At 39.9% G+C, this 26,767-nt stretch overlaps 1 protein-coding gene across 1 annotated transcript in view; it reads left to right on the forward strand.

The window, feature by feature from the left end:
* Positions 1 to 209: 209 nt before the first annotated feature.
* The window catches only part of GOLGA4 (golgin A4), a 110,552-nt gene continuing 83,994 nt past the window's right edge, over positions 210 to 26,767 (forward strand). Inside the window, 2 exon segments of the mRNA XM_070359639.1 lie at positions 210 to 882; positions 16,645 to 16,734. Coding sequence (XP_070215740.1) covers positions 811 to 882; positions 16,645 to 16,734 — 162 coding nt within the window. The 5' untranslated portion in view covers positions 210 to 810.

The following is a 26,767-nucleotide window of genomic DNA, read 5'->3' on the forward strand; positions in this document are numbered from 1 at the left end:
TACAGGCAAAGTCCAAACTGTATCAGCCTGAAACATCTGAACCCTGGGAGCTTCCTATCAGGCACTTCTTGACCCCTGGAAGTGCCCAGCATAGGGAAAAGGGCCACTCTGGGAAGCAGTAGGAATACGAGATACTGAAGACAAAAAATCCAAATCACAAATACTGAACAAAAGCACACTGTCAATCACAGTCCCCGGCAGGTCCCCCGGATCCCTTCTTCTCACACCCACACAACAGGCTTTTTTGCGGCGGGACAGTCAGCTTTGCGGTCCTTGAGAGAAGCAGCACCCTCCCCACCTGACTTCGCAGCACCGCAGCCCGGGTGTGTGTCAGTGTAGGGCTCAGACCACCCCACTCCTGGGCTCCGAGGGCATGTCTACGCGCAATGAAGGTAGGCAGCGCCGAGTCCCGCACCTTCCGGGAGCGACCCTGCAGCGCGCATGCGCGGGCTGGACTTCCAGCTTGTCCCCTCCGGCGCTCGGTAGTGCTCCCCCGCCGAACTCCACGTAGGCCGCGCAGGCGCCTTGTTCTCACTGCTCACCTGCTGCCGTTGTCGCCGCCGCCGCCGCCGCCGGGGCTGGATGGGGGGCCGAGGCCAACCGGTGGCATCCAGAACAGAGAGACGCGGCGGCGGCGACGCCGACACCCGCAGGACGAGTGTCCCGACCGGCCCGCGAGCCCAAGGAGGAGGCGGCGAGGCCCGGCCCCCGCGGTCTGTGGTGTAGAGAAGCCTCCGCCGCCGCCGCGGCCGGGTCTCTCTGAGCACTCGCCCCCCAGGTCTCATCCACCTCAGGACCCCGCGTTGCGCGATGTTCAAGAAACTGAAGCAAAAGATCAGCGAGGAGCAGCAGCAGCTCCAGCAGGCGTTGGCCTCTACTCAGGTACTATGGCCTCCGTGCTCCCCTGGTTCCCGACAACCCTTGACACCGGCTCGTGGGCAAAGGGGAGCGGAAGTTCTGTCCTGACCCTTGACTTCCAACCAGAGGCTTCCCCCAGATCTTTCCCTGGGAATGAGCTCAGGGCGGTCCAGGTCCTCCGTGAGTCCTGACCCCGGCCCCCCATCCCAGAACTCAGTTCTGGAGAGTAGGTTGTGAGTGGTTGGGTTTGTGACACCTGACCTCTTAATTTACCCCTGATGCCCAACCAGGTCTGAGAATGAGAGGAGCTCTGATCTTGCAAGATTTTTGACCCATACAGAAGGTTTCTCCCAGGCATCCGAGACCCCCAACTCAAGAGTGAGGGCGGAATGGGAAAACCAGGATCCCTTGTAATATCTGACCTTTGGACTGAAGTCCCCCTCTCTCATCCCCGACCCAAGACTGATTAACGGAGGGGCCCCTGGCCCGTGACGGAGTCTTAATTCCAAACCCTGGTCCAGGCGTGAGGGCCAGGGGTTGAGCCATTCCTGGCCGGGCTGCTTGCAGAAGCGCTGGACCCGAGAGAGGTGGCGGCGTGGCCGGCGTCCAGTGCCCGAGGCTGTCACGAGTTCGTCACTTCGCATAACTGGGTTGATCCGGGACGGGCGGAGGGGCGGGCCACTGTGGGGCCCGCAGGGCTTGCGCGCGTCCGCAGCTCTGCTTCTTCAGGAGTCTTGTTAATGTTTGTTTTTCACGAATGCTGTTGCTTCAGGAAATGACAATTTCCAGGAAAAAGGAGGCGCGTTAGTAGTGTTAATTTAAAGAAGCAGAAACAGTCTCCTAAGCAGCTGTGAATGTGTGTTTTGGTTGCCGGCAGCACGTGGTTCTTTCAGCAATGAGGAGGGCTTCTGCTAAATTGCTTCCCAGCTTTTCTGAGTCTCAACAGATTTAGTGTCTACACGAAAAGCTGGGTTTTGACTACTTGACAGGCATTTCTAAAACATTTTAAACAGAACATTTATCTTACATAACTTTTAAAAAACTAACAACCAATAACTACTAAATCAAGAATCTATTGCATTGAATTTATTCTGAAACTGTAAATTGAGTTTAAAGCTTCTGTAGAGTGAAACAGTGGTTGAGGTATATTATGGTACTGAAAACTTGTTCATTCTCCCAAGGGAATTGTAAATAGTGATTAAGATTTGGATACTAAATATATTACTTTCAATACTAAATATATTACATTTACCGTGAGCTTTTAAAATTTTACAAAACACTGTTAATTTAAGAAAGAAAGAAAAAATAAAATGAAGTGAGAAATGTGGGGAAACAGGCACAGCAGTGAATTTAAGGGACTGTATATGTATCACTGATCCAGGATGCCACCTCTAAAAATTCTAAAAGAGAACTCAGGATGTGTTACGGAGTTAGCCACATGGAATTTCACCTCAGTGTTGTTTTTAATAGGTAAAATGTGGCCAAAAATATTCAGCAGTAGAGAATTGGTTAGATAAGTTTTGTCATATGGTTGGTTATTCTGCAGCCTTAGAAAAACGCCAATATTTATTAGGTTTTTACTGTGCTAGGTATTTTGCTTGGGTAATTTGTTTCATTGTCACATAAATCTACAAGGTAGAATCTTTCACACCTGGAATGGGATTCAGAGAAATTAAGTAACTTGGCTGATGTCAGACAGCTAGAGTTAGAGCCCACAGAGAAAAAGGGCTTTCTCTAACTGGTATTAAAAGATTGGAGAACAGCATGTAAAGCGTGATCCCAGTTTTGTGGGGAAAGTATGACATAGTGAAAATAGTTTAAGAAGGACATGCTCCAAGCTGCTGGCGCTTTATTTGTCCATGTTATCTTTTTTCATGAAAAAGAATTACTATCGATCTTTAACAAAGGGAGGTTGTCTTTGTTGTTGTTCAGTCGCTAAGTCCTGTCCCACTTGTTTGCGTCCCCATGGACTGTAGCTTGCCAGGCTCCTCTGTCCACGGGATTTTTCAGGCAAGAATACTGGAGTGGGTTGTCTTTTCCTTCTCCAGGGGATCTTCCCAACCCAGGTATTGAATCTGTGTCTCCTGTTTTGGCAGGCGGATTCTTTACCTTCTGAACCACTTGGGAAACCTGAGGTTGTCTTTAGAATCATGGTAAAAGGGCTAGTTACAGGTAATGCATTAGGGCTCCCAGTTCGTATGTCTTACTCTGGTAAGACAGTGCGTGTGGAGCAAGAAATGGCACTTTGTGTACAGATTTAAAACGATCCTTTTTGATGACTGTATATATATAGTAACTATATGTGTGTGTATATATAGTGGATATATATATGTATATATATAGTGGGTATATATATGTGTGTATATATATAGTGAGTATATATGTGTGTGTATATATAGTAGATATATATATATATTTATCCAGAATGCAAAAGTAAATTGTTAGTGATCAGTTGCTGATAGAAACTTGATTCTGTTCCTTGTCTTGATCCTTAACTATTCAGAACCCTTCAAGTTGAGAAATTCTGAATTATTATTTTTAGAGTTAAGGATTTCTTTCAAGTGTGAATTAAGCAAAACAAATATTTTTGGATGGGATAATCTTTTTGTAACAGATAAAACATGTCCTTGTTTTCTCATGCAAAGGATCCTGAATTTTTATAATATTATGTCTTGTTTTTTGACTATAAATTATTTTGTGTTGAGGGTGCCATACCCTCAGGAATTTAATGGGGTGTGAAAGACAATTTGCTTTTACCTGCTCAGGAGGATTTATGTGTTTGTTCTTGGTCTAGTTTTCCTGATTACTTTGTAGCCTCCCTTGCTATCTGCCCAATGTCTGTCTTCTCCCAGGTTTTAAATTGCTTTGGGCTTTAAATCAAGACAAGACCCTGAATTTCTAAAATTTTGTGTAAAATAAGGGCAAGTACCTAAGAGATTCTTTAATGCATTTTAGTGCATTAATACAAATTGAGACATTTGATTTGAGATTTTGGAGGCCCTTGTGTACATCTTTCCTGGTTCTTAGCTTGATTTCCAGAGGTGATATTGCTTGACAGGTATGTTTCAAATAGAGTGAGTCGTCAGGTGTTGATAATTCTGGGATAAATGAACCGTTTACATCACAATACTTGCAAAACTTTTCAGTAATAGTAATAACGATAGTGTTTGTGATATTAATACTTTGGGCTTCCTTCAGTTTTTGAAAGTATTCAATAAATGCAAGACACCGTTTTGTAGTCCCCAGTCACTTCTCTTTGGAGCTGAGATTATTTCAACCCTTCTTTGGCAAATATTATTTTAAGTAAACATTTGGTCAACTCTGACTTTAAAAATAAAATTAAACAATTTCAAATCAAGTTTCACTTAATTTTTTAACAACAAATATCTATACTTAGATTTTTAAAATCCTTAGAATAAATTTGATAAAAATTAATAAAGAGTAATATAGGATACTTCCTAATTTGTTAGGATGTATATAGTGCCGTGAATAAAAGAATATTGTTTTAACATTTGCAGCCCTTTTCATATATTACTTGGAGAAGGAAATGGCAACCCACTCCAGTATTCTTGCCTGGAGAATCCCATGGACGGAGGAGCCTGGTAGGTTACAGTCCAAGGGGTCGCAAAGAGTCGAACACGACTGAGCGACTTCACTCACTCACTCACTCAGATATTACTAAAACTTAATTATAAAAAGCAGCGGCACAAACGGACTATTTTGTGATTCCACTTGTGTGAGTTACCTCGATTAGTCAAGATCAGAGAGGCAAAAAATAGAACGGTGGTTATGGCTGAAGAGAGGAGGGGGAAACGAGGCATTGTTGTTTAATGAGGATAGAGTTTCAATTTGGGAGGATGAAGAAGTTCTGGAGATGGATAGTGCTGATGGTTGCCCAACAATGTGAGTATAATTAATACCACTGAACTGTCCACTTATAAATGTTTAAAATGATAATTTTTATGTTGTGTATACTTTACCACAATAAAAAACAAAACAATGTGGGCTCGCCCCAAACTTGCAGGATTATAATTTTTTAGAGTGGGGTCTCAAAATAATAGTTTGTGTAATAGGAATAAAAAAAAATTTCACAAGCAGGGAAAAGAGTCCCTTTCTGAAGGAACGTAGTCTTTTTTATAAATGTCGCTTGGCAAAATGATTATCCTCAATCTAAAAAGCATAGCTCCCAGAGAGAAACATTTAGATCAGAAGAATCAGAGTGTCTTGAGTGTTAAATCTGTATTTTGATCAGGGAGCATATAGTGGCTATTTCTATTGCTTTGTATAGAATATACATTAAGTTCTTATATTTTAAGTAATAGAACAGTTCTTGTTTATGTAATTTAAAAAATCAGTGTGAAACTTGAATAGGGTAAGGGCCGTACAAAGTTCTTTCATCTGCCTCTTAGTTTGATAGGAAAAACTGGAGGAAAAACTTCTGAGAGAAGCTTTGTCTCTTGAGCTTATTGTGATATTCAAAGACCTTAAGACATAGATGCAAATTATATATAACTTTACATCCCACTGAAGCTGTGAGCAAATTCAGAAGCATCCTCCTGGGCCCAGGTGAGAAAGCAAGACTGGAAACTTTGATGTAGAACTTCAGTTAATGTGTTGTTAAAAATACAGGATTTTAACTAACCATTTAGTTTCTTTACCTCCTAAATCACAAAATATTAGGAAGATGTTTTCATTTACGTAAACATTTACTTGACTAGCTATAAAATTCTAGGTTGAAAAATTTCCCTCAGGCTGTTGGCTTTATTTCTCCCTTATGCTCTGGCAGCCCATTCCAGTGTTCTTGCCTGGAGAATCCCAGGGACGGGGGAGCCTGGTGGGCTGCCGTCTATGGGGTCGCACAGAGTTGGACACGACTGAAGTGACTTAGCATAGCATAGCATAGCATAGCATAGCATATGCTGTAGCATCCTGTGTGCAAATGAAAAGTCTAATTCAAACTTGTTTTTTTCTGTATTGGTGGCTAACTTGATCTTTGAATCTTTTTTCTTTTTCTTTGATGCTAAAAAATGTCTAGTTTTCTTCTTTGCTTTTTTTTTTAGTCTCCCCCTTTTCTTTATTTTTAAAATCTTATTAATCTTTCTAAATAAATTCTCTGTATATGCTTTTCCCCTCTTTTGAAATATTCCTTTTTTCCTTTTTATTCTATTGCTTTGATAGATTTCAGATTTTTATTTCAGCTGCTTCTATTGAATTTATTCTGGTCATCACATTTAATTTCCACAAATTAACACTAGTCAACTTGGGTAGTTATTATTACCTAGGTGTTTTCTTGGTGCATTGCATGTATTATCTAAATTAATACATGAAATAATAAAAGGTATGGATTTTTATTATCCTCATTTTACAGATAAGAAATTGAGGCCAAGGGAGGTTAAGTAACTTGTCTGTGTAGACAGCTAGTACCACACAACTCAGTGATAAAGCTGAGATATGAACCCAGGCAGTCTTGCTCTAAAGCCCATTCTCTTAACCACAGTACTTTTAGTTTTTTTTTTTTTTTTTTTAGCAGCAGCAGCAGCAGAGCTTCTCAAAACTCTCCCAGGATGTTATGTGTTATGTATACATGCATATTTAAAGTCTGTTCCTTGATCTATCAATTGTTCTAGGTTGTTATACTTGTATGTATTCATACTGGTCATATTGTTTTTCTTTTTTTGAGAAAAATGTCTTGTTTTTATTAGTTGTTGGTTTATATTTATGAAGACCAGGTGGGTGATTTATTATCCAAACATTCTTAATGAATGGGCACACTGGTAATTATCTTGAAACTTAAACTGACGTGGACTGGGCAGGGCCGTGATTGCTGTGGTGAAGCTGGGGTGTGTTGTTACCCTGCTGCTGTATGGTGCCAGCCTCTGCAGTTGGAGCGCTAACTCCTCCAAGGTGTTACTCATTGTATTTGGCTGTTTCTTTTGTCTGGTGAAGTGTTTGGGTTGAAGGAGGCTGACCCTGTGTAGCTGTTTGTTTCACAGACGTGAGACACGTTCCTGAGAGTAGTGATATCCCGTTCTAGTGTATAAAGCTGATTTCCCCCGCCCCCCTGTTGCAATAAGTATCTTTTGCCTCTCCCAGAGCTGCCTTCTGTGTATGTTTGGAGTTATGGCTTCATTGCCCTGACTTCCCCACCAATTAGAATCCTTTTGCCTTTATTCTTCAAAAATTTGTTCTTTTTACTTATGATTTTCCCTCTCTTGTTCTAGAGTTTTAGTTAATCTGCTTTTCTACTTTTTTTTTTCAATCCTTCATTTCAGTGGGTTTTTGGGAGGAAGAGAAGTAAACAGTGTTCAGTCTGCATTCTTGTACTGGAAACCTAATACCACTCTGCATAAACATGCATTTATCTTAAATATTTGTCTTTTAAATTATGAATTCTTAACAAATGCATATTTCTTAGATTAGTAAAGATGTCTGATTTTTCTATTTTATTTATTTTATAGAGTTATTTGGCTAAGTTAGCATGGATGATGTTAACAGTATCTAGTGTCTGAAATGTTGGGAATAACATCAGTTCACTTATGATTTGTTATCAACTGTTGGATGAAATTTAGGATGAGAAATAGATCATCTTTTAATCTGTGTATTATGCTTTTAAATCATATGGGGTACCTTTTACTGGATATATTAGATACTCATGATTTTTAAATAAACATTTAAAATGAAATTTTGCTTTTATTTTTATCAAAGTAATACATTCTGTAGTTTTAAAAGATAAAGTCCTGCTAAAAGACTGTTATGCTAAAACAAAACAAAACACACTGTCTCCTCCAGCCTCCCAGCTCTGTCCTCTGTGTTCTTTCTGGAGACTTTAGGATCTTCTCTTGTTTTCTGAAATTTTATGGTGAACATGCCTTTGTGTAGATTTATTTTTGCATTGTGCTTCACTAAGTATGGTGACTCCTGTGCTTAAATTCTTGGAGAATTTTAGATATTATTTCATTGATAATACCCTCTCCTTTGTTTTTTCTCTTCTATTCTGGAAGACCAGTTAGTTTTTGTACCTTCAGGATAGAGTCTCTTATTTATTATTTTTTACTCTTCATGGTCTATTTTAATTTATTGATTTGTTTTTTGTTTTATTTGCAGTGGAAGTGTGGGGTCTTACCACTGGACCACAGGGAAGTTCCTTTTTTTGTCCTATTTTTGAGAGTTTGCTTCAATGTATCTAACTGTTCAATGAGTTTTTTGTTTTCTTTATTTTTTGAAGTATGGTTAATTTACAATGTTAGTTTTCAGTTGAATTTGTAATTTTTCCTACTCTGTTTTTAAATTTTCCAAAGGCTATTTTTGTCTTTTGCTTTTTCATAGCATTGCTCTTGCTATACTGATATATCTTTAACATTAAAAAAAAATTATTTATTTTGGCTGCACCAGGTCTTCCTTGTGGCATGTGGGATCTTTATTTGCAGCATGTGGGATCCAGCTCTCTGACCAGGGATCAGACTTGGGTCCCTTTGATTGGGAGTGTGGCGTCCTAGCCACGGGACCACCAGAGAAGTCCGCTGATATATCTTTTATAGCTCTGATTTTTTTCTTTTGCTTTGAAGTTTTCTTTTAATTTTTTTTTTTGGTGGATTTTGTTGTTGTTGGCTCTTACATTGGAAATTTTCTTTACTGACTGCTCTGGGGTATCCATATTTAAAGGCAGGACACTAAAAATCTGATGCTATCTAGAAGTATCATGTGGTCAACACTGGGATTCCCTGCTGGGTGATAGGCTGCAATTGGCTTTATTATCGGGAGAAATATCTACCTGTTGATAACCTGAGATCTTTAAGATGTCATTTGATTTCTTCAGTGAAGCCTTTTGTTTTTTGGGCAGGGGGTGCCAGGTTATAAGCCGAGCTGCTTCGGAAGCATTGTGCTGGAGGTTCCACTGTTCACTGTGCAGAATATCACCTAATTAGTCCCTCTAGCTTTAGTCACACACTTTGCCCTTCACTCCTGTCTTACTGTGCTTGGTTTCATCCAGGTTGGAGCTGAAATGGCTCCAGAAAAATAAACCTTTGGTTTTTCAGAGGCTATGTAAGGTGGGACCAGGGACATGGGGATCTTTCAACCAATTTTTCTGATTTTGGTCCTGCCTCTGAACTTCTTCATTATAACTTGCATTGTAACTTTGAAGTCTTAAATCTTTTTAGGGCTCTGGAGATGAAAATAGGCTTGCTTCTTATCAGTGTTCCCTTCTCCATGGGATTGTAGTATCCTCAGCTGTATTATCGGAGAAGGCAATGACACCCCACTCCAGTACTCTTGCCTGGAAAATCCCATGGGCGGAGGAGCCTGGTGGGCTGCAGTCCATGGGGTCGCTGGGAATCGGACATGACTGAGCGACTTCACTCTCACTTTTCACTTTCATGCATTGGAGAGGGAAATGGCAACCCACTCCAGTGTTCTTGCCTGGGGAATCCCAGGGATGGGGGAGCCTGGTGGGCTGCTGTCTATGGGATCGCACGGAGTCGGACACGACTGAAGCGACTTAGCAGCAGCAGCAGTAGCAGCAGCTGTATTATCACTTTAGTATTCTTTCGTCCACACCCATTCTTCTGAAAATTGGTTGAAATTTAACTCTTTGGGTGGTGTTTTAGTTGCTAAGTCATGTCCAACTCTTGCAACTCCATGGACTGTAGCCCTCCAGGCTCTTCTCTTCTGTCCATGGGATTTCCCATGGCAAGCATACTGGAGTGGGCTGCCATTTCCTTCTTCAGGGAATCTTCCTGACCCAGGGATTGAATCCAGGTCTCCCGCATCGTAGGCTGTCTCCTGCATTGCAGGTGGATTCTTACCCACTGAGCCACCAGGGAAGCCCCAATTCTTTTCAGGGGAGAGAAAAATAAGAAACTTTGGTTCACCTACCGTATTTTTAACCAGAAGTCTCCTTAAATTACTTTTGAATGAGTGGACTTCACTATATTAAAGGGCTGTTTTTGAGAGGTGAACATTTATAACATAAGCAGTAATATTTGATTTCTGGCACTACTGTTTGGACATCAGGATGTAGAAGGTACTTTACTAAAGACATGATGGAAAGTTCTAATAATTTTGTAACTAGTAGATAAAAGCTTATGTGACATATTAACTCCAGGTTACTTTGGCATTCCTTTATAGCTGGGGTGTCAGGTAGATTGGCAGAGACTTTCAGGAGTACATGGTGAGGAGGAGTCTGTGACTGTGTCCTTGCTGTGATTTGGTTACTCGTGGGTCTGGCGGGGAGAAATGAAGCCAGATGTTAGGCTTGTGTAAGAATGCCATTCGTCTACTTGGGCTATAATTTGAGAAGTAAGTAATGTCAAAAGGCTTCTGGGCAGCCAAAATTTTAATGTCACTAACTTAATAATCCATAATTAATGTAAGTTATTAATAAAGACAGTTAAAAAAAATCCCTCATTTAGAATTTCCTTATGTTTATTTTGTCTGCAATTCTATTAGATGTAGTTATCTAGTTTCTAAACTAGTAACAGGCTGAAACAGATGGAGGTATGGAGGACAGTTATCCCCAATTTCCTGACAAGAAAGTGAAAAGCTGAGAATGCTTATGTGGCTGGATCAGGGTGCACGCTGCAAGATCTGGGCTAGCGTGCAGTTCTTCTGAGTCCCTCATCTTCCCCGGTACTCTCTGGATCACTGTTTCTCAAATTTTTTTCACTGGGACCAGCAGTTAAACAACAATACCATTCTTTTTGCACAGACACTTCTAAGACAAAAGTTTTATAGAATCTTCATCTTTACGACATAAGATGCCATATTTTGACCCAAAATATTTCCTTCATTAAAAAAAAAAAAAAGTTGATCCCCACCCTCTAACTGATTCCACAACCCAGCCAAAGTGCTTTCACCATACCATGCTGTCTGTATAAGATAATGTTAATAAATGTAGCTGCTAACTCTTAAATCTCTATTACATCAAATGTATCTAATATATTTTAACTATACCAAAAAAATTAGACATTGAAAAGCATTAATCTTAGGCTGAACAGCACACTCTAAAGATAACAACACAAATTTTAGATATTTGTATTACTGAGAAATTCTATGTTAGTCAAAACTATGTTAATCAAAGTTTATTCCATTTGGGCTCTATTATCTGAGAGTTTTCCTATAAAGAGCTACCATATTCAAGACAGCTGAATTGTCAGATAGATACAGATATCTAAAGTTATAAATTCAAGATGGTTAAATCTTAAGGCTACTGTTCTTAAAGGTGACTGCGTTAGTTTCCTGATGTTGAGTAACAACACATCACCACAACCTTACTGCCTAATAACCCAGTTACTGTTTCACAGCCTGTGTGTCAGAAGTCTGGCATGGCATGACTGGCTTCTGTGCTCGGGCCTCCCAAGACTAAGATCAAGTTGCTGTCCACATTGTGTTCTCACTGGCCATGAGGATCCTGGTCCATGCTCATGCAGTTGTGGCTGTGGGACACAGGTCCTTATTTCTCACTGTCTTTTGCAGCTAGTGCTGCCCACAGTTCCTCACCACTTGACCCTCACAGGCCTTGGCTTTCCTTCAGGGTTGCAGGAGTACCTCTTTGCTTGCTGCCGCACCGCTGGACTCTGGACTCTGGACTCAGGACTCATTTGAAGGGCTTGTGTGATTAGGTTGATCCCATTCAGATAGTCTCCTTTCTCTGAGTTAACTTAGAGTCAACTGAGTAGTAATCTTAAATATACCTGCAAAATCCTTTTTGCTCTGAAAGGTAAGATCATCAGGGCAATGATACCACATATTTGCAAGGTGAGGGTGATTTTGGGTCATCTTCGAATTCTGAGTACCACGGTGACTAAAATTTTTTTTTCTTATAATGAAGTTGAGGGCTATGGTCAATTAATATTCAGTTGGCAATAAAAATATTGTGAGCCTGGATATAACCATCAGGTTTCTTGAAAAACAGCTTAGACATCTGTCTTCAGATTTCTCATGGCTGTGAGGATTAATTAGAACAAATTTAGTTTGAAGGAATGTAAATTCTTACATATTTTAAAGTGAGGATAGCTGTTAAAGATGCAAGACTTTGGGATAAATACTCAAATACAGTTAGTTGGTTTTTTTGCATATTTTCATACTTTGCAGTCACATCTATTCCCTCATTTGATTCCTACTTTTGCAACTCCAGAGGAAGACCTACAAACCATCAGGCCAAGCTTGGCCATGTGGTACTACTTTTCTGAGGGCAGTGTGTGTTAGAATCTATACTTTAACTTCATAAACCCCAACATTTGATTTTGCTGATTTTTCCAGAGCTGATGAGGCTCCAGTTAAAGATTAGGCTCATATGAGAAATCATTGTGCCAATTAAGTTTCACAGTAGAGGTGTACTTTTCAAGTGATTTGGAGATCCTTGTCTGGAGTAGCCCTTTCTTGGCATCTGACTATTTGGAAAGCTGAATTATTAACCCCCAAATTTTTTGGAGATGTTGGAATCACGGCAGAGAGGGTTGACTATGAGTTACTTCCTGTGGCCTAATAAAACTAAATACTTTCCTAACTTTTGCCCTCTCAATAGCCGTTTTATTAAAGGAGATACTACATATAACCATATAAAAGGAGATACAAATGGAGCTTCTCCCAGTCTTATTGGTAATGTTTGAAACATCTAGAGTCTTTGAAGCTGGTATGAGTTGAAATTCATGGCTATGGGTGGGAAGGGTTATTACGTTTCCCTCAACCTCAGTGAGAATTATTTCTGAAGTGCTCTGAATATTTGTGATTTAGTTTCAGTCCTGGGTAAACACTGTCCAGTGACTGCTTTCCTTTCCCATTTTCTAAACACAGTGTTGGCTTCTAGTCATACATTTTTTGGGGGCTTCCCAGGTGGTGCTGGTGGTAAAGAATCTACCTGCCAGTGCTGGAAACACAAGAAATATGGGTTGGATCCCTGGTTCAGGAAGATCCCTTGGAGAAGGAGATGGCAACCCGTTCCAGTATTCTTTACTCGAAAATTCCATGGACAGAGGAGCTGGGCAGGGCTACAGTCCATGGGCCGCAGAGAGTCGGACACGACTGAGTGACTAAGCACACAGAAGCACATGTAAGTTTTCTCAGTTCAGTTCAGTCTCTCAGTTGTGTCTGACTCTTTGTGACCCCATGATTCGCAGCACGTCAGGCCTCCCTGTCCATCACCAGCTCCCAGAGTTCATTCAAACTCAAATCCATTGAGTCAGTGATGCCATCCAGCCATCTCATCCTCTGTTGTCCCCTTCTCCTCCTGCCTTCACTCTTTCCCACCATCAGGGTCTTGTCAAATGAGTCAGTTCTTCGCATAAGGTGGCCAAAGTATTGGAGTTTCAGCTTCAGCATCAGTCCTTCCAGTGAATATTCAGGACTGGTTTCCTTTAGGATGGACTGGTTGGATCTCCTTGCAATGCAAGGGACTCTCAAGAGTCTTCTCAAACACCACAGTTCAAAAGCATCAATTCTCCATCACTCAGCTTTCTTCACAGTCCAACTCTCATATCCGTACATGACCACTGGAGAAACCATAGCTTTGACTAGACGGACCTTTGTTGGCAAAATAATGTCTCTGCTTTTCAATATGCTATCTAGGTTGGTCATAACTTTCCTTCCAAAGAGCAAGCATCTTGTAATTTCATGGCTGCAATAACCATCTGCAGTGATTTTGGAGCCCAAGAAAATAAAGTCTGTCACTATTCCCACTGTTCTCCCATCTATTTGCCATGAAGTGATGGGACCAGATGCCATGATCTTAGATTTCTGAATGTTGAGTTTTAAGCCAACTTTTTCACTCTCCTCTTTCACTTTCATCAAGAGGCTCTTTAGTTCTTCTTTCTGCCGTAAGGGTAGTGTCATCTGCGTATCCGAGGTTATTGATATTTCTCCTGGCAGTCTTGATTCCAGCTTGTGCTTCATCCAGTCCAGCGTTTCTCATGATGTACTCTGTGTATAACTCAAATAGGCAGGGTGACAATATCCAGCCTTGACACACTCCTTCCCCAATTTCTAACCAGTCTGCTGTTCCATGTCCAGTTCTAACTGTTGCTTCTTGACCTGCATACAGATTTCTCAAAAGGCAGGTCAGGTGGTCTGGTATTTCCAACTCTAAGAATTTTCCAGAGTTTGTTGTGGTCCATACAATAAGGCTTTGGCATAGTCAATAAAGCAGAAGTAGATATTTTTCTGAAGCTCTCTTGCTTTTTTGAAGATCTGGCAGATGTTGGCAATTTGATCTCTGGTTACTCTCCCTTATCTAAGCCCTCTTCCAATTTCTAAATCCCTTGAACATCTGGAAGTTCACGGTTCATGTACTGTTGAAGCCTGGCTTGGAGAATTTTGAGCATTACTTTGCCAGTGTGTGAGATGAGTGCAATTGTGCGGTAGTTTGAGCATTCTTTGGCATTGCCTTTCTTTGGGATTAGAATGAAAACTGACCTTTTCCAGTCCTGTGGCCACTGCTGAGTTTTCCAAATTTGCTGGCATATTGAGGGCAGCACTTTCACAGCATCATCTTTCAGGATTTGAAATAGCTCAACTGGAATTCCGTCACTTCCACTAGCTTTGTTCATAGTGACGCTTCCTAAGGCCCGCTTGACTTCGCATTCCAGGATGTCTGGCTCTAGGTTGGTGATCACACCATCGTTATCATCTGGGTGGTGAAGATCTTTTTTGTGTAGTTCTTCTGTGTATTCTTGCCGCCTCTTCTTAATATCTTCTGCTTCTGTTAGGTCCATACCATTTCTGTCCTGTATTGTGCCCATCTTTGCATGAAATGTTCTGTTGGTATCTCTAATTTTCTTGAAGAGATCTCTAGACTTTCCCATTCTATTGTTTTCCTTTATTTCTTTGCATTGATCACTGAGGAAGGCTTTCTTATCTCTCTTTGCTGTTCTTTGGAACTCTGCATTCAGATGTGTATATCTTTCCTTTTCTCCTTTGCCTTCTAAAACATTGATAAGGCTTCAACTTTATTTCACATTCAACTATTTTGTTGTTTAAAATTTTGAGGCCTTACTCTTCCTGTTTTTTGCCTTGGTTGAGTCCCTTAAGGTACCCTCTGCACATTCCTTCTATCATGTGTTGATTTTTCTGGTTCATCTTTTAGAAGGTATGTGTGTGTTGGAATTCTGAGTTGTAAGCAACAGAACTCAGCTCAGCTAGTTAAGCAGAAAAGGGATCTGTTGATGAATAAATAGTTGGTGACTTACAGAATTTTAAGGAGGGCCTGAAAGTCTGGGCTGATGGCTTTGCTCAGCCAAGCTGGGGGACAGCACTAAGAATGTTGCAGCCGCCTCAGTCTGGGGCACTGCTTCTCGCATGCACAGCTCTTGTGTGTGACTGCAGCAAGCTCTGCGTCTCCCTGCTCACCAGCTGCCGAGCTTTATTAATTTTGCATGTCTGTTTTCTCATACCGCCCATATATGACTCAGAGTCTCATGTGGGTGTGTTCACCGGGCGAGCTCAGGTCACCTGCCCTAGATGAAAAGAAGACTAGGTTGGTGAGTTTTTGGAGTTCAGACTTAAGTACTTATAAGAGCTTTTTAGAAAAAGAGTTTATTTAACTTTTGTCACATTTTGTTGATGTTTTCTCCTCCTCCCAATTAAACTGTTCCTTTTGATTTCTGCTTCTGACATAAAAATATGTTTTATTCAGCTCTTAGTTCCCCAATCAGAGGACTGCGGGATTTGCAGTTCCCTGCAGTGGAAGTGAGGAATTTTAACCTCTGGACCACCAGGGAAGTCCAGAAATCATTTAAATCTTTAATATAGCTTAAGTATAAACTAAAGGTCTGAGTGATTTTGTTCCCCCATATGGATGGCCATTTGTCCCAGCACCATTTACTGAGTTTGTGTTGATTAGAAATGTTAAACTTAATCGTACACTGAATATGTACATATGTGTGTGTGTACACAGTTTCTTGTGACCTCTCTGTTCCAGCATAGACACAGCAGCACACGCTGACTTGACAGATGGATGTTCCATTTGTTCATTTATTTTAACAAATATTTACTAAGTACTTTTTATTTATGTGGTGCTATACAGACTACAAAAGGGTAAGACATCGAGACGTTATTTTTTGTGTAGATGGGTTAAGGCCTATCTTGTTATGGATGAGAGGGCATCTTGAAATGTTGGTTTTATATTTTTAGGACTGTTTTTAGCTCACCTTAGAGTGGACCTCAGGCTCTAGTTTCAATTTGGAGCTTCTTGTTTACGTTTATCCTATGCGTTTTTGTACTAAGGATTGTAGGAGTCTTGAAGTCCTTCACAGAACTAATGGACTGGCATCTCAGTACTGGGCTGTGGTGTGCACAGTATTCTCAAAGTAAGACCTTTGACTAGAGACATATTTACCTCCACAGGTCATTATAATTGAATATTAGAGCTGGAAGGCACTTTCACAATTGAATTGACAAACTTGCTTTTAATGAACTTGGAATAATTTTGATTTATAGGAAAGCTGCAAAGATAGTATAGAAAGTTTTCATATACTTCTCACCTGGTTTCAGTCTCCCCTAATAAAATAATTTTATCATCACAACCTTATTTTGAGGTTTATTTTAGCATTCAGAAAGTTAATTTAGTGAAGGTCATAGTTCAAGTTGGTAGCAGAATCAGACCAAGGACCCAGTGGGTAGCCTGGGTCTGCTAGTTGATGACGTTTCACTTACCTTTTTTCATTTTCCATGTATTTGCTCTTTTCCTTCCTTTTACTGGGTTCTTTGGGCATGTACTGTGAGAAAGGACTATATAGTATGTCGTGTGCTCATGAGTGTAGTCTTTCTAATTTGTGCAATAATCTTTTAATCTAGGCTTCCTCCAGTTCTTCAACACCAACGAGAACCAGGAGCAGGACGTCTTCATTTACAGAGTCACTTGATGAGGGTACACCCAACAGAGAGGTAAGTTTAGAATTTCTTCCTTAATAAACTTACAAGAAGCTTATTATGCTTCTGTTTATAAGAAAAATGGGAAATTTTTTTGACATGTCAATTATTTAATTCCTAGATCTTTTTTTAGTAACTTTTTTTTGCTAATAGTAATTTTGCTTTTATAAAGTGTGTTTTCTTTATATATCTTAATTTGAGAGGATAATGTACTTTGCCTTTAATATTTGAAATTTTCAGAATGATGTGCTAACAATTTGTTCAGCATTATGCGGGGAGAAGTCCCATATTTTCAGATTATGATTGGAAGCACTGAAGTAACTACTGATTCCAAGTGACATGCAGCTGGCACCATAGCTCAGATTAGATTTTTTCCAATATTTTTTCTTTCTGTGAAGGATTGTAAGAGTCCCAGAAGTACAGAAAATAGGGTAAAACAAAGTGCACACATCAGTGGATTTTTATGAAGTGAATCCCCGTGTGGCCACCATCAGGTCAAGAAGAGGCAAACTGCTGGCACTGTAGTGCTTCCTCCCTCCCCTACAGAAGAGTACCGTCGTCCTGCCCTTTTGATATATGCTGCTGCTGCTGCTGCTTTTTCTAAATAGTACCTCTTAAGTATGGTTTCTGTCGTAAACATTATAGTTAAACTGTGGGTTGCCTAATTTTTGGCTATTTCAAATTGTGCTGCTGTGAAGAGTCTTGTGCACTTCTCTCGCTGCCCACTTACAGGAAGAGAGCCACCGGGTTAAAGTGTATATGTAGGTTAACACTTTGGAAGCTGATGCCTGTGGTCTTTTTCAGGATAGTTGTAGAACTGTACCTTCCTACCAGGAGTTTATGAAAGTTGTCTTTCATTTCAGCTGTTCTGGTGGCTATGTAATGTTCTCTTGTTGCAGTTCTAATTTGCATTTCTCTGATGACTGATAAGATTGAGCATTTTTCATCTGTGTATTTCATCTAATGGGACTGAGCATTTTTCATCTGTGTATTGATAACTTCTTTTGTGAAGTGCTTATTTCAGGCTCTTGCTCATTTTTCTGTTGGTTTATCTTTGTTTTATTGATTTGTAGGAGTTCTTTTTTGTACAGTATGGATAGGAGTTTTTTTAATTGGATATATGCCTTGTAGATATCTACTTCCTTTCTGTCTCTTGCCTTTTATTCTCTTAATGGTGTCCTTTGAACAGAAGTTCTTAGTTGTAATGTAGTCCAATTTATCAATATTTTATTTTATGTCTAGTGTTTTTCATTTCTTATTACAGTATTCTTTTCTTATCCTTGAGAGTATTTGCCTGTGTTATCCTGTTTTACCTTTCACATTTGAATCTATACTCTGCTTGGAAATGAGTTTTTTCAATATGGTATGAGGTAGGGATCAAGTTTCACTACCACCCTTCTCCCCCTGTAGCTATCCAGTTGTTTGATTCTTTCCACACTGCTCTACTGTGCTACCAGAAACTGTGTCCATATTTGAGTGGATTTGTTTCTGGACTCTATTTTCTCTTCTCCTGTTTGCTTTGTCTTTGACTTGTTCCCGTATTGTCTTCATAACTATTTTATATTAAATCTTGCCTTCAGTGTAGAGCAGGTCTTCCCTGTCTTGGTTTTAAAACCAAAATTTTGTAGATTGCTGGCTTAAACAACAGACATCTATTTCTCAGAATTCTGGAGGCTGGGCAGCCCAAGATCAAGGTGCCAACAGATTCAGTATCTGGTGAGGACCCTCTTCCTGAGATGCACACAGCTATCTTCTCATTATGTCCCAGCATAACTTTTCGTTGTTGCATGCACCTAGGGAGAAATGGAGGAGTAGGGAGCCCGCTGTCTTTGTCTTTCACTTTTTGTAAGGGCAGTAATCTCATCATAGAGGTCCCACTCTTTTTACCTCATCTAACTCTAATTACCTCCCAAAGGCTTTGCCTCCAAGTACCATCACCAGATATCACTGGGGTTTAGGGCCCAAACATTCAGTCCATAGCACTGCCTTGTTCTTCTGGAATGTCTTAGTTATTCCTATACCTTCCCATATAAATTTCATGTAAATTTTAGAATCAGATTTTCAAGTCTTAAAAAAACAAACTCAAAACACAACACTGACAACAACAACAAAAAGCACATGTACAGAGAATTGAATTGGGATTGCACTGACTCTATAGATTAGTTTGGAAAAAGTTTCAGTATTATGAATCCAATTTTATAACCTTTCAATATTTTAAGTAGTGTTGGACTGAGAATTGTATGTAATGCATAATTGGCAATGCTGTTATTCTGTAAGATAGGTTTCTAAGAATGGGATTGCTAGGTCATAGGGTGTATTTTTGAAAACCATTTTTTAGTAGATGTTGATCGCAAAATAAAAACTTCATAGTAGTTTTTGCATTGAAAGTTAATAGTATACTGTGTCCTTAGTGTATATATTTAAATAATCTGACAAAGTTATATACGAGTATAGAGTATATGCATACTTTCTTTGCAATCTTATTTTCTTATGCATTATTTACAATATTGCATTTTTTTAACTTTAAGATTTCAAGTTAATGTTGTTGAATGTAGTTTATATGTGAAAGCAGTTTGAATGAAAGCTAGAATATTGAGCAGCAAAAACACTTTTTGCAGTCAGTGTTAATGGCATCATTCCTACACTTAGTATATTGGTTGATATTATGGTATATTGGCTTACATACAGTTGAAACAAGGAAAATAACTGTTGATTGATACTATTGGTTTTTTTTTTTTAAGATTTGTTTTTTCTAGGATACTTTAAGACCTTTAAATTGAATGTATCTTTACAAAGTAATCCTTTCTGAAAGGGATGGTTTCAGCATTCTTTTACAGCAGGCTAAGTAAGCTAAAGGTTATTTTTAATTTTTCCCCATATTCCACCACTAAAGCTCCTGTGCTTCTAGGTATAGCTTAGGAAATGGTTTCTGGTTGACAGCCAAAGCAATATCATCACTTCGTCCAAAGCATTTTTAAACAACTCTAAAAAATATTTTTGATCACAAAGTGAAATGTAAACCTTGGGTCAACTTATTTTGAAATAAATAAGGGACTTTTAAATTTCATGATCAAGTTACTGATTAAAAGGACATTACATAAAATTATCTTTTTAAGTCATCAGCTCTCTCTCAAACTCCCTGGGTTTTTCATTTTGTTAAACTTTTGAGGTGAAGGATACTCTGTTAGTGATGGGATCCTCACTTTTAGTTTTAAGTTTCTTTTTAGCAAAATGTGGAAGTTTAATTCAAAATACAAATATTTATTTGTCTGTCTCTCCAGGAGGTACATAAAGTCTGTGTTATCTAGAAAGCTTGAGAAGTAGAATGATTTCATTACATTGATTTTCTGGTCAATTTAATGTTTTGCCTGTTCTCAGATATTGGGGAAAATCCTAATATGTCTGGTTTCCCGTGTTAGTAAGTATTTTATATAAATCTAAATAAGTCTGTCTTTGGTAGCAGTGCCTCAGGCTTCCTTGTTGTTGTTTTGTCACTAAGTCGTGTATGACTCTTTGCGACCCCATGGAGTGTAGGTAGCCTGCCAGGCTCTGCTGTCCATGGGATTTCCCAGGCAAGAATACTGAAGTCCTGACCCAGGCTTTGAACCTGTGTCTCTTGCATTGGTAGGCAGATTCTTTATCAGTGAGCCACCTGGGAAGCCCCAGGCTTCCTTACTGCTACTGCTTCTGCTAAGTCGCTTCAGTCGTGTCCAGCTCTGTGTGACCCTATAGATGGCAGCCCACTAGGCTCCTCTGTCCCTGGGATTCTCCAGGCAAGAACACTGGAGTGGGTTGCCATTTCCTTCTCTGATGCATGAAAGTGAAAAGTGAAAGTAAAGTCGCTCAGTCATGCCCTTAGCAACCCCATGGACTGCAGCCTACCAGGCTCCTCCGTCCATGGGATTTCCCAGGCGAGAGTACTGGAGTGGGTTGCCATTGCCTTCTCAGAGGCTTCCTTATAGGGATGTAAAAAATCATCTGTATGATTGTAGACATTGAAGGCCAAGGGGAGTAGGTTGATGTGCCCTGACACGGAGGTCTGTGGGGCTCTGGGATCTCATCCTGCACAGACGGTGAATCTGTCCAGTTGGGCTGATACTCTCTCCTGGGCTCCTAGGCCCAGCCTCAGTACCCTCAGCACAGGCTTCCTTCCCCTTTGTGTTGCTTGAGTTGAATCTTTGCCTCTGGAGCTGCGTGCCTTTGAGCAGTATGGAGTGTAGGATCAGGTAAAGGGCTAACTAGGCAAATGAACTACCTGCCCTCTGCTCCACTCTGATTTTTCTTTTTACTGAGATAAAATTCCTATAACATAAAATTTACCGTTTTAAAGTGAACTAAAGGTGGCTTTTATTACATTCACAGTGTTGTGCATCCATCACATCTGTCTAGTTCCACGATTTTTCATTATGCTAAAGGAAACTGCTTACTCATTAAGCAGTCATTCTCCCCTTCTCCCAGCCCCAGGTGACCGCTGATGTGGATTAGCTCTTCTGGATATTTCGCGCAAGTGGATGCACACAATATGTGACTTTTTGCATTTGGTTTCTTTCACTTGGCATCATGTTTTCAAGGTATATCTGTATTGCAACAGGTGTAACTCCTGCATTCCTTTTATGGCTCAGTCTGAAGACTTTTCTGAGAAAATGAGAACATGTTTGTTTGTTTGGAGTAATACCTGGAATAGATGAGTGAGAAGGGGGTGGTTTTTGGAACTGTCTGGCTTTGCTGGCTGAAGGATCTTTGAAAGTTAACTTTTCAGTGACTTAGATTTTCTCATGTGTAGGGTGGGAACCGGAGAAGGCAATGGCATCCCACTCTAGTACTCTTGCCTGGAAAATCCCATGGACGGATGAGCCTGGAAGGCTGCAGTCCATGGGGTCGCTGAGGGTCGGACACGACTGAGCGACTTCACTTTCACTTTTCACTTTCATGCATTGGAGAAGGAAATGGCAACCCACTCCAGTGTTCTTGCCTGGAGAATCCCAGGGACGGGGGAGCCTGGTGGGCTGCCGACTATGGGGTTGCACAGAGTCGGACATGACTGAAGCGACTTAGCAGCAGCAGCAGCAGCAGCAGGATGGGAACAGCAGTGCCTTCCTCCTGGGATTGTGGGGATAGCCAGTCGCACAGCATGTCCCTCTCCTCACATGCTGCCGGGCACGTGGTGGGCGCTTCCTGCGCTGTTATTGGGGCAGCCTGGGAAGACAGGGTGGCCTGCTTCACTGTCTCTGCTTAGGTCCCATCCAGAGGGGAGGGAAGCAGATGGAGCCTTACATGGATTAGGGCCCCATGGGGGTTACCTCTCTCTCTGTCTTTGCCTGCTGAACTTTAGTATTTGAGTTGTTTGACGGATTCTGTTCTGTGAGTAGATGTCTGTGCACATGTCCTGTATGTTCTTTTGCTTCCCTACATGCAGCACAGGCCTGGAGTAGAAAAGGATCCTAGGATTCCATCCCTACATGCTGTGTGGCTTTAGGCAGCTTCCTTTAACTTCTCAGAGCCTCAGCTTTAAACTGTGGTAAAATGAGTATCCATTCTCACAGGGTTCTTGTGAAGGGCAAGTGAATTCAGAAGTATGAAAATACTTGTAATTTGTATATCATATACAAAAGATCATTATTGTACAGAAAAGAAAAAGCTTTATCTATACTCACCATCTGTTGAACAGCACAGACAGGACATTTTATATTAAGAGTGACACTGTAGGGAAGGAAATAATGAAGCATCAGGCTGCTTTGGACTAGATGCTTTCCCAAGCTTCAAGAAAGATATCCCCTTTTCTTTCTTATTCTCTTGATATAAGCTATTTTTCAGAAACAAAATGCCGTCTCTTACCTCAGTAGTTGTCTTTGTATTTCCAGAAAATTTTCACTGTTTCATGTGATGACCCCTAACAGGGATTCCTGATACTCTCAGGTTTTGACAGGTCCTAAGCATTTTTTTGAAATTTATTCTTTGTTTCGGGGCTTCTGAAGGTGTTGTTCTTTAAGAATTATTAAGAATTATCTTCCAAAGTGATGGGTGAGAAATATTTTTTCATAAGTTTGGAATTAATTTTGCCCCTAAATGGATTGACTTTCAAAGCTGGATATGCTTTTTTCTTTGTTAGACTGTTAGATTATAACCTACCTACCCTCTGTCAGTTAATCAAAATAGAAGATAAGCCTGTTAGATTGCCTTTGATATCTATTCAGTTCTCATATTTTTTCTTTTGCTCTAATGATAAAACATGAATTAAATCAATAGGTTTCCTGATATTAAGCCAGTTGGTCATTCCTTGAATCAATTCTACTAGTCAGAGTGCAGCATTAATATCCTGTTGTTGTCTGATACTTATTTTATTTACATTTCCTCTGTTTGTAAAGAGAGAGATTTATACTTTTCTTTTTGTGCCATCCTTATCAGAGCTTCCCTGGTGACTCAGATGGTAAAGCGTCTGCCTGCAATGCGGGAGACCCGGGTTTGATTCCTGGGTCGGAAGATCCCCTGGAGAAGGACATGGCAATCCACTCCAGCACTCTTGCCTAGAAAATCCCATGGATGGAGGAGCCTGATAGGCTACAGTCCATGGGGTCACAAAGAGTTGGACACGACTGAGCGACTTCACTTTCACTTTCACTTATCAGATTTAAATAATTGGAAACTTACTATTTCCTCTTTCTTTTCCCTCTACTCCTTCATGTATTTAGATCTTCTTTATTTTTTTCAAAAAATTTCATAGTTTTCACAGCTTAAATTTTATACTACTTTTGTTAAAATTTATTCACAAATATTCTTTTTAATGTTAATATACATTGAATTGTTTTCTTAATTTCATTTTAGTTTTCTTGTTCTTCTACAGAAAAAATAGGATTTTTATAAATTATTACTAATCTTGTTATCCTATAACCTTGCTGATACTTATTAGTTGGAATTAATTTTGCCCCTAAATGGATTGACTTTCAAAGCTAACCTTATTAGTTCTATGATTCCTTTAGTGGATTACTTAGTATTTTCTTTGTAGAAGATCACGTCATCTGGAGGTAGAGGCAGTTTTATATCTTCCCTTAATCTGCTGTCTTTTATTACATTTTCTTGCCTAATTCCCTGGCTAGAACCTTCAGTTGAGCAGTAGTGAAAGCAGACCTACTTGTCTCTCAGAGGGAAGGCGTTCAGTCTTAAAGGGAAGGGGGAAGGCGTTAGTCTTTGTGTCGTTGGGTATGATGCTAACATGGTGTTTAGTATATTCCCTTTCTCATGTTGAGGAAATTCCCTGCCGTTCCTAGTTGGTTGAATGTTCTTCCCGTCAAGCAATGCTGGATTTTTTCAGATGCCTTCTTTGCATCTTGAGATTGACCTGTGACCTTGTCCTTTACTCTGTTTGTTTGATGTACTGTATTAACTGGTTTTGGGTGTTAAACCAACCCTGTATAGGATAAGTTCCACTTGTTCATGGTGTTTAATTTTATATTGCTGGGTTTGCTAGGTTTTTTTTTAAGGATTTTTTTTGTCTGTATTCATAAGAGATATTTGGAGAAGGCAATGACACCAAAAAATCCCATGGATGGAGGACCCCGGTAGGCTGCAGTCCATGGGGTCGAGAAGACGAGAAGAGTCAGACACGACTGAGCGACTTCACTTTCACTTTTCACTTTCATGCATTGGAGAAGGAAATGGCAACCCACTCCAGTGTTCTTGCCTGGAAAATCCCAGGGACGGGGGAGCCTGGTGGGCTGCCATCTATGGGGTCGTACAGAGTCGGACACGACTGAAGCGACTTAGCACCAGTAGCAGCAGCATAAGAGATATTGGTCTGTTGGTCTTCAGTATTTTGGTGTCAGGAAAATATTGGTCTCATAAAATGCATTGAGAAGTGTTCCCTCATATATATACACACACACACACACACACACATATATACACATATACATATATATGTATACATATACATATATATGTATATGTGTATATATATATATATATTTTTTAAGCTTAGTATTAATTCTTTAAATAGTTGGTATAATTTACTAATGATGCCATCTGATCCGGGCTTTTCTTTATGATAAATGTTTTGATTACTAATTCAGTCTCTTCACTTTTTACAGTTCTGTTAATAGTTTGTGTTTCTTCCTGCATCAGTTTTGGTACTTTATGCCACCCATGTTGTTTAGTTTGTTGGCATGCAGTTATTGCCTTGTAATCCTTTTTATTTTGTAAACACAGTAGTAATTTTCCCTCTTTCATCCCTGGTATTAGTAATATGAGTCTTCTGTCTGTATTTTTCTCTGTTCGACAAATGATGAACCAGTTGGTTCCATTCTCTTGCTGAGTGTACTGAGCATCCTCAGGATTGCAGTGGCAAGCTGATCTTTTTTTTTTTTTAACTGGGGTAGCAGGCTGATCTTTGATGACTTATTTTTCTTAAGTCTCAGGTACCCTGAGACTTTACCAGAAATTCCTTGAATCTGTGTTGCTACTTTCCCAGTTTTCTGGCTTGATATGTGGGTTTGTTTTTTCTTTTAGTTTTTACCATCTTTATATACCCTTGGTCTTTTCAGTGCTAATTAGAGCTAGGGAACATTAGACACCTTGTCCTTTTTTTGCTGTCTTTTCTGTTTAAAGACTGTATGTTTTTATGTTTAGTAAAATTACCCATATAGACAAAATAGGGCTATAATTTATGATCTTGGATTTAATCAAAATGATTTAACCTCAGTCTGTACTGCGTATTTTCTCATATACTGCTATAGCGGATTTTTTTTTCTTGTATTTTCTAAGTGTATTATGTACCTAATGTATACGTTACTGCAAATAAGAATGAAATAAATTTGACTCAAAAAAGTAAGTTGTTGCTACAACAGCTATATATAACAGAGTTTGGGAAGATAGAAACAGGGCCTCTTCTCGTCACAGTAGAGCTACTAGAAGATTCTAAACTTTTTGGAAGTTCCCTGGCTGTCCAGTGGTTAAGACTCTCCACTTTCAGTGCTGGGGCCCAGGTTCAGTCCCTGGTCGGGAAACTAAAATCCCACAAGCCATGCGGTGTGACAAAAAAATAATACCCCAAAGCTTTTTAGGGTCTCTTTCCTAAAAGAGGATAGAGTAGTACATAGGGGATATACTAATTCATGACGTATAACAGTGGATGCTAGCTAGCAGATGCCTCAGGTCTGGCATTAGGACTTAATTTTCTCTTTGAACGCTGGTTGAGAAGGACCGGGAGGGTTCTGTGCTGCCAGAATTTGTTTTAGTGCTACAGGCCAGAGGCTAAAGTGGGGCTCACGGCACGCATGAAAGGCAGCTGAGAAGAGCTTTTCCCAGCTTTTGCCTAGAGCTCTCTGTGGCCCATTGTGAGAAGCTGCTGTCTCTAGGGAGGCTTTGTGACCAAGAACTGAACCATACCTCCCTCACATGGGCTTAGTGACTGAATCTGTGATAACCTCTGTGTTGCTGTGGGGCTGGAAACCCAGACTGGGCCCCAGGGAGTCAGACTGACTGGATAAGGAGGGATGAGCACAGAAGGAAGGGGAAGGGTAATGCTTTCCTGAAAAGGAGCCTGTAAATGAAAATGATAAAAGAAATGCTGAGAAGACAACCAATAAAAACAGAAATTGGGCTGTAACAATTTATTCCAGGTGAAATTAAAATAATTAAAAGGGCAGTCTGGACAAGACTTTGAAAAACAAGTATCTTCAGTAAGGTAAATGAAGTAATAATAATTTCCTGAAAAAGAACAGAAAATTGTGGGCAGGAAAAAAAAAAAAAAGCAGGCCCCAAAATGGGCTAGGTAGGGAAAAATAATTAGAAATGTTATTTTTTACTTGTGTGTTTGTGTAACCCCCACCATCAAAAAGTTCATTTTAATTATAATTTCTTACACATCTAAATCATGATAGTATTTTGGTATATAGTATACAGTTTATGAAAGAAAATTATGCAGATAAGAATGTATATCAAAAGAGCTATCAGTAGTATAATAGGATTTATCCTTAAAACTTACTATAAATTTGTTTTAAAAATTTCTGCTGTATGTATTGGAGAAGACTATTTGTATATAAGTACAAATAAA

This window comes from Bos mutus, chromosome 22 (assembly GCF_027580195.1).
Source record: "Bos mutus isolate GX-2022 chromosome 22, NWIPB_WYAK_1.1, whole genome shotgun sequence".
Taxonomy (NCBI): Eukaryota; Metazoa; Chordata; class Mammalia; order Artiodactyla; family Bovidae; genus Bos; species Bos mutus.